Source organism: Silurus meridionalis, chromosome 8, assembly GCF_014805685.1.
Source record: "Silurus meridionalis isolate SWU-2019-XX chromosome 8, ASM1480568v1, whole genome shotgun sequence".
In the NCBI taxonomy this organism is placed as follows: domain Eukaryota; kingdom Metazoa; phylum Chordata; class Actinopteri; order Siluriformes; family Siluridae; genus Silurus; species Silurus meridionalis.
The window spans coordinates 3,028,473-3,036,389 of record NC_060891.1 but is presented as its reverse complement, the minus strand read 5'-3'; the positions used below and the strand labels follow the sequence as shown (position 1 = coordinate 3,036,389).

General features: G+C 31.8%; 1 protein-coding gene across 1 annotated transcript; it reads left to right on the top strand.

The window, feature by feature from the left end:
• The first annotated feature begins 1,068 nt into the window (after nucleotides 1-1,068).
• gsc (goosecoid) lies at nucleotides 1,069-6,811 on the top strand. Its single transcript, XM_046856204.1, has 4 exons — nucleotides 1,069-1,302; nucleotides 1,415-1,745; nucleotides 4,498-4,787; nucleotides 6,354-6,811. Exons 2-4 carry the CDS (start codon nucleotides 1,472-1,474, stop codon nucleotides 6,504-6,506), a joined length of 717 nt encoding a protein of 238 aa, XP_046712160.1. The 5' UTR covers nucleotides 1,069-1,302; nucleotides 1,415-1,471; the 3' UTR covers nucleotides 6,507-6,811.
• The last annotated feature ends 1,106 nt before the right edge of the window (nucleotides 6,812-7,917 follow it).

Sequence of the window (7,917 nt, the reverse complement as noted above, 5' to 3'; positions counted from 1 at the left end):
GTGTGTTCAAGTGAACACGGGTGATTTGCAGCAGCTCGTGGTGGTAGTGGTGTGTGTGTGTGTGTGTGTGTGTGTATAGGGGGGAACACAGCCTAATCTCCCCTCTCTTGCATTAATCTATATCCTCCCATTAGAGTCGTGTCACACCAAATAACACACCCCATTAGGATTCATTTAAAGAACACACACCTTCCTAACTTGCAGAGATAAACACCAGCAGGCGCTGAGTGCGTAAATACGGACCACTGCAGTCTCCCCCCGCGTTCATAATTCCTGTAATATCATATCTCATTTTTTTCTGTAAGAAGAAATAAAGGTTTTGGGTGCCTTTATAATGATTAGGATATATCAAAATATAAACGAAAAATAAAAAAAATGTTTTGGTAAAACCTTTATATATTTTATTAAAAATATTTATAATAATAATTAAAAAATGATCTTATATCATTTATAGTGCGTTTTATTCTTTAATGCTATTCTCAAGTATACATTATTTTGTAATATTATTATTATTATTATTATTATTATTATTATTATTATTATTATTATTTAAAGGTACAAATAGTTAATATTTCCAAGTCAGAAATAATTTTGTGTGTATTCTCCTTTATATTTTTCTTAACATGAATAGTGTCATTTTGTTTTATTTCCTAAAAAATATAAACTAAAATAAAACACATTCTAAATAATAATTATAGGGTTTTATAAGTTTTTTTCGGAATCCGCAAGAAGTCACTTGTGAAATAAATCTAATAAAAAAGAGAAATATGCACTTTAACTATAACAATTAAAAATAAAAATAAAACCCAACCCTGACTAACACGCGCACTTTAAATCTTAACAACCGACCAAATCGCTCAAACGTCTGAATTTCCTCCGATTTTTTTGCTGCACAAATACATTTATTTTATTTTGTTTTATTTATTTACGCATCACCACAATAATCGAATTATCCGTCAATACACAAGCAAGTTTCCACACCTTTAAGTGTTTGTGCATGTGCTAAACCTCTCAAAACCCCGAATCCTGAAGATATGCAGCCTGGAGAAAAAAAAAAAAAAAGAGGGTTTTTTTTCCACTCCGGCGGATATGCAAAAAAGGAAAACTCCCTCTCTGACGTCAGAGGGGTATAAAAAAGGGCAAAAGGAGAAGATTCAGATGGAGCGCAAAACCCGATCCTATACACACTCTCGCACTTTCTCCCTCACACACACTCACAGTGCAGTTTGGGATTTTGTTTTTATTTCAGCAACTATGAGGAGATCTATCTGATTTTGGATTCGTAAACTTTCCCGACTTTAGGTATTTTTTTTTTCGTCTTTACGCACCGCACAGGCTGCTTTGCGCTCGCGCTTACAAACCTTTTTGTGCTTCAATTCTTGAATTCTTAAATTTTTTTTATTCGTGTTTGTAGGCACTCTTCGTGCTCTCCGAGTATTTGACCTCTCTCTTCCCCGGTGCGCTCTGCGTGATGCCCGCTGGCATGTTCAGCATCGACAGTATCCTGGCCGGTAGAGCTGGCAGAGCTGGCCGAAGTGCCCGAGCAGGCTGTAAGGACTCTCTCCTGCTCAGCGGGGATGAAGGGCCGCTCCTCTTCCCCAGTTTGTCGGAGTCATTGGCTCCTGATTACAGCGGAGTGTATTCAGCCCGGATACCGGCTTACAGCTCCTACTGCTACGGTGCGAGCGCGGCGCCGAGCTGCTGCCCCGGATCCTTACCGAGTCAGTGCCCATGCATGCCAACAGGTAAAACACCATCTTACTTTTACGCATGAAATATAACCTGCATGCATCCTTTATAATGTTAATAATTTTTTTATTAATTAAGAATGCATGTTGCAAAAATTGTTTGGGGTCGGACAAAATCTTTTTGCGTCATTCAGCTGATAATATTTCTCAGAATTATAAAATAATTTTCTTACCTTTAAAATATTGAATTGACGGTACATTTATTTAATCAGTATTTTATTTCAATTAGTATTAATTTAATTAAAGTCGATAAACACATTTTCATTGGTATAAATACTGATTTGTATTTTTTTTTTTCTGTAAAATATAATTGAACTAAATACTTTTTCCTTCCACACATTTCACGTGAGTGTGTCATCAATATCAACATCAACAACAACAACAACAACAACATCAACACCACCATTAGAAGTTATTTTAAATATCAGCTACTCTCTCATAAAAATGCGTAGAATATTGCTTGTAATTTTTTCATACATTTTATACTTATTAGGAATTTTAAAAAATGTAGGTACACACAATTTAATCACTTTATCCTGGTGAAAAAAAAATAGATATTAAACTTACATGAAATTGTCACTAGAAGCAAACGCGCTATTTTCTCGCAGTGTTTCCGTTCATTATTGTTGTTTTTGTATTTTTAGATTATTGCTCTAGTTTTATGCATTATATGCAAACTATGCAAAATATAATATATATTTATAAAATATAATATAAAATATAATTTAGCACATTCAGTAAAAATTTGTACACACACTATACCTATATATATATATATATATATATATATATATATATATATATATATATATATATATATATATAAACTGTAATTGCAGTGTGTATTTTATTTTATATATACAATATTAACTGCCATATAATGTAACAAATATATAATGTTGAAAATGAAAATGTTTCACCTGGAGTCTTTTGAAGTGTTTCATTTATTTGACATTATTTATCTCTTATTAATTTTTTTAAACAAAAATTCTTCCTATTTTAACCCACATGTTATTATCTTATTATTCCCCGATTTAATAACTAATAAAACACAAACTAATGCAGATTTCCAGATCGATCAGCTATAATCTGTGCTGTTAAGTCATGTAGGCCTTCAAAAATCCCAAACGTCCTTCTTGATTTATGTTCGTGTTTAAATATTTAATAAACACTATTAAAACATCTATTGAACAGACTTACATCAAAGACACCAGACTTATCAGTTCAACAACCCAAAGTTCAGAATCCACCAGTTTTATGAAAGAAAAAAGAATGTATGGTGAGACAGAAAGATGGATCTTGAACGTGGATCTCTAAAGATCATCATGATCAGTGTTTGTAGTGTTTCTGGGACAATGTTGGCTTGTGGTTTCCTTGTTTGCTGCATGTTAGAGCTGAAAGAAGGCGTTTATGAGACAGAGTGAAACAGGAAGCAGCACAAAATGCTTTGGAAAAACAGCTTTTAAATGCTGCTTAATGGCACATTTCTGGTACGTTTCTCTCGCCAGTTCGCACCTTCACGTGCCACTTGGACTCATTGCTTTAAAAAAGACATTTACATGTTGGGATTTGTTGTTTCCTTCTTGGAGTAATTCAGACATGATGTTCAGATAACCAAACCCATATTATTATACATCATGGAAATAAAAAATATTTCAGGAGCACCAGGAGTAATGACTTTAGAAGGAATGTTTGGTGTATTTCCTGTGTGTGTGTGTGTGTGTGTGTGTGTGTGTGTGTGTGTGTGTGTGTGTTCTTGTGTTCCGGGTTTACACTTTTATGGACAAGTTATATACTTACTTACTTACTTTCTTTCTTTCTTTCTTTCTTTCTTTCTTTCTTTCTTTCTTTCTTTCTTTCTTCTTTCTTTCAACAATTTCGTCATAACCTTTCACTCTGTTTTGGTTCAGAAATCTATTTTGATTTATATCTACTCAAGATTTTATGTGAGGCTCCAAACTTTTTTAATGAATGGAAGACAAACAATTATAGTGTAAGAGATGAATAAACACCAACTAGCTTCAAAAAATCACTTTTGCATGTGGAATGTTTTATTAAATACTGCAAAGATGCTAAAAATAGTCTATTTTTATAATATATTCATATTAACCACGCAAGAAGTTCATGTGCTGATTATTGTCTAGATGATTATATACTAGATTAGACTAGATTAGATTTGATCAACTTTATATTCAAGTGTTAAATGTCATGCATTTTAAAATATTGGTCTGTTTAAAAGTAATAAGTACATTTTCAATACTTTACCTGCACCATCAAGTTTATTTAAAATATATATTTTAGTTTTAAAAACTAGCCAAAGTATGAAACCTTTTTTTTTTTTTTTTGGGGTATTTGCACGTGACAATTGTTCATAAATATCTTACAAACGTTTGCTTTATATATGAAACGTCAACAGCTGGATTTTTATGATTATATCCATAAACAATGTTTTAAATAGAGATGGACTGCCTCTATTTCATTCATTCATTCATTCATTCATTCATTCATTCATTCATTCATTCATTCATTCATTTGTTTATTTGCTTGTTTAATTGTATGACGTATTTCCGCGTTGTTAAGCTATATATATATATATATATATATATATATATATATATATATATATATATATATATATATTCAAATTTTTATTAATCTACATTTTTAATTTGCATATTATAACAATATTAAATCCCAGCTGTTCTTAATCTTATTCACACACTTTATACACGTTTTTTTTTCCTACCAGTGTATGACAGTCCAGGTTCGGTGCTGATGTCCCCTCTTCCTCCTCCTCACATGATGTCCTACATGTCCATGTCCCCTCTTGCCCCTCTGACCCCGCTGAGCTCGGTGTCGCGCGCGGAGCTGCAGCTTCTCAATCAGTTGCACTGCAGGAGGAAGCGGCGGCACCGCACCATCTTCACCGACGAGCAGCTCGAAGCCCTCGAGGGCCTTTTTCAGGAGACAAAATACCCGGATGTAGGCACCAGGGAGCAACTGGCCCGAAAAGTGCACCTGCGCGAGGAGAAAGTGGAGGTGAGGACACTGAGCAGATGTTTCAGGAAGGAGATTTTGTGTGGTTGAAGAACATATCGCGATGACGACCCATAGTCTGTTTAAAAAAATTTCACAACTTATAAGTTTTAGGTTTTTAACTTTTATATTCAACTTTCAGAAACATACACTGCAAATTTACTGCATATAATAAAATAGAAAAATGTAAAAAGTCAATCATACAAACATCTTAAATTCATTTCCCTTATACGTGCAGACTTTCAGTAAAAGGGTTATACATTTTATATTATAATTTCAAAAATTATCATACATTTTATGTATAATTTTACATGCAACTTTATTTGTTGCAAGAATGGATGAAAAATCTACGGTTAGGGTTAGGGTTTTTTTTAATATCTGATCAACCTTTTTATGGTTTGTTTAATTTTTTTGCGTTCAGCTTGAGACTGATTGTGAATCCCGGATGAGACCAAAGCACTGGTGTCATCTTAAATTTTTAACATCATTGCTGGAAAAATAAAATGTCCTTACAGTAAATATGATAAGAACACTACTAATACAACTATCAATTAATAATAATAATAATAATAATAATAATAATAATAATAATAATAATAATTCTGCAAAGAAATGCAATATATATATATATATATATATATATATATATATATATATATATATATATATATATATATATATATATATATATAAATACGAGTCTTTGCTAAAAATGCTCTTCATTTATTTGTAGTACATTTGTATGCACGTTGTCCATCTGAAAATATAAATATAGTGTAAATGATTAAAACCATAGTGGCGATGCATCTACCACGTGACCTCACACCGTCTATTACGTTTTAATTTAGTTCACTTCAATTTAGTTTTATTTGTAGACAATTTTATTGTATTTATCCATTCTTTAATAATAGATATAATAATAGATATTGTCCCATAAACCAGAAAAATACTTACATTTAGTAACGATTTCTCCAATAACTGCAGAATAATTTACTCAGATTAGCCTTCTATATCTATCTATCTATCTATCTATCTATCTATCTATCTATCTATCTATCTATCTATCTGTCTATCTGTCTGTCTGTCTGTCTCTGTCTGTCTGTCTGTCTGTCTGTCTCGCTGTCTCGCTGTCTGTCTCACTGTCTGTCTGTCTGTCTGTCTCGCGGAAAGTAATTTCGGGTTTGGCTTCTTTAGCTACTGAAGGTACTAAATGTACAGAACTTTCTTCACCTCGTTTCTTTTGGCTTCTGTGCATTGAGGTTCTTTTTGAAAGAACCTCAATTTTAACCTTAAAATTTTATATTTTGCATTTATTTATTAAAATGTTTAATTTGTAAAATTGTGGATTTGAAGAAAAATCATTTTAATTGCGTACTATGCACAAAACAACAATCATATTCAAGGTGACATCGACCCTCAATTAAAAAAGCGGAACGGTCTAAAAAGAAAGAAAGAAAGAAAGAAAGAAAGAAAGAAAGAAAGAAATTGCGTTTTTGCGCAATTCTTCTTCTTTGTTGAACATTTCCATTGCCCTTTTTTTTTGTCTCACTTGTTTCTCTCTCCGCTCAGGTTTGGTTCAAGAACCGACGGGCAAAATGGAGACGACAGAAAAGATCGTCCTCGGAGGAATCCGAAAGCGCACAGAAATGGAACAAATCCGCCAAGAGCGCGACTGCGGAGAAAACAGAGGAGAACAAAAGCGACGCGGAGTCGGACAGCTGATTAACACCACACACACACACACACACACACACACACACACACACACACACACACACACACAAACAAATACATTTATAATGTCTTAATATAATCACCGATCGGACTTGTACATAATGTACATAAAAGATTATGTCGTGTGAAACTGAAAACGTTATGTCATGTTTTCATGCTGTTGCACAGATGTATAGTAAATGTCACATTTTAGCTTTGATTATTGTTATTTATATTAATTTAATTTTTTTTTTACACAGCAGACAAAATATACCGTGGTCTGGTCATATGAATATTAAATATTACTATCACGAAAGCGCTTCATTCTCGAAAATTATTATTATTATTATTATTATTATTATTATTATTATTATTATTAATTATAGGATTCGTTAAGAAATTTTGCCATGGCCATTTTTCTGTATGGAAACTTGTTGCGTCACATACCTGAGGATGTCAATATTGCTATTCGATTAATGATCGATTAAACAGTATATCTTTGGGCATTTGTATCAGGTTTTTAAAATAAAATTGTAATAGAAAAGAAACAATCATGTACATCAGACCTACGGAAAATTCCGAATGCTATTTAGTCTTAAAAGTCTTAAAATTATTAGAAATTGAGTAATGTCAATAATAATAATAATAATAATAATAATAATAATAATAATAATAATAAAGTAAGTAACATTTGAAAAAAATACAATTACTAATTTTAAAAAGTAATGCATTAAAAGAGACTTATATAAAAAAAAAATAAAGCATACATGTGCAATAATATTTTGGAGTCATTATTTATAATTTTTTTTTTTTTATAGGAAAAAAAACAAGAATGCCTTTAGATTACACACAATAACAATATTATTGACCCCCCTGATGAACCCTGATGGTCCCCAGTTTGAGAACTTCTTAGGGGTTTGTGTATTTATTTTATCAGATGCCTTTCATAGTCTTTCACATACCTGTGTAACCCTGAGCTGGCGAGCGAGGATGCGTCTGGGAAGGATGTGCTCTAATATACACTCTCATAAATACATAAACACACTGAACTCTTGCTTGTCACAGAGGTGGTACCAGTAGGTGTTCTGTACTTTTAGCTCACAGTACACGCTGTATTTGGACCTCCAGGGCCACATGTGTAGGAAAAAAGAAATGTATAAAAATATTAAATTATATTAAAACCTGAATTTCTGCAGAAATCTGAAATTTTATTGTCCAATTGAAATCATTTTTAATATGAAACAAAAATAAAATAATTACAAATTATAAAAAATGTGTTTTAAAAAATTCAAATGAATTTCATTTAAAAATGCAAAAATCACCAAATTGAGCTGTAATATCAAATTTACAATATATTTTATATTTATAAATATGAAGATTTAAATAAAACAAATGTGTTTAGAAAATAAAAATAATTAAC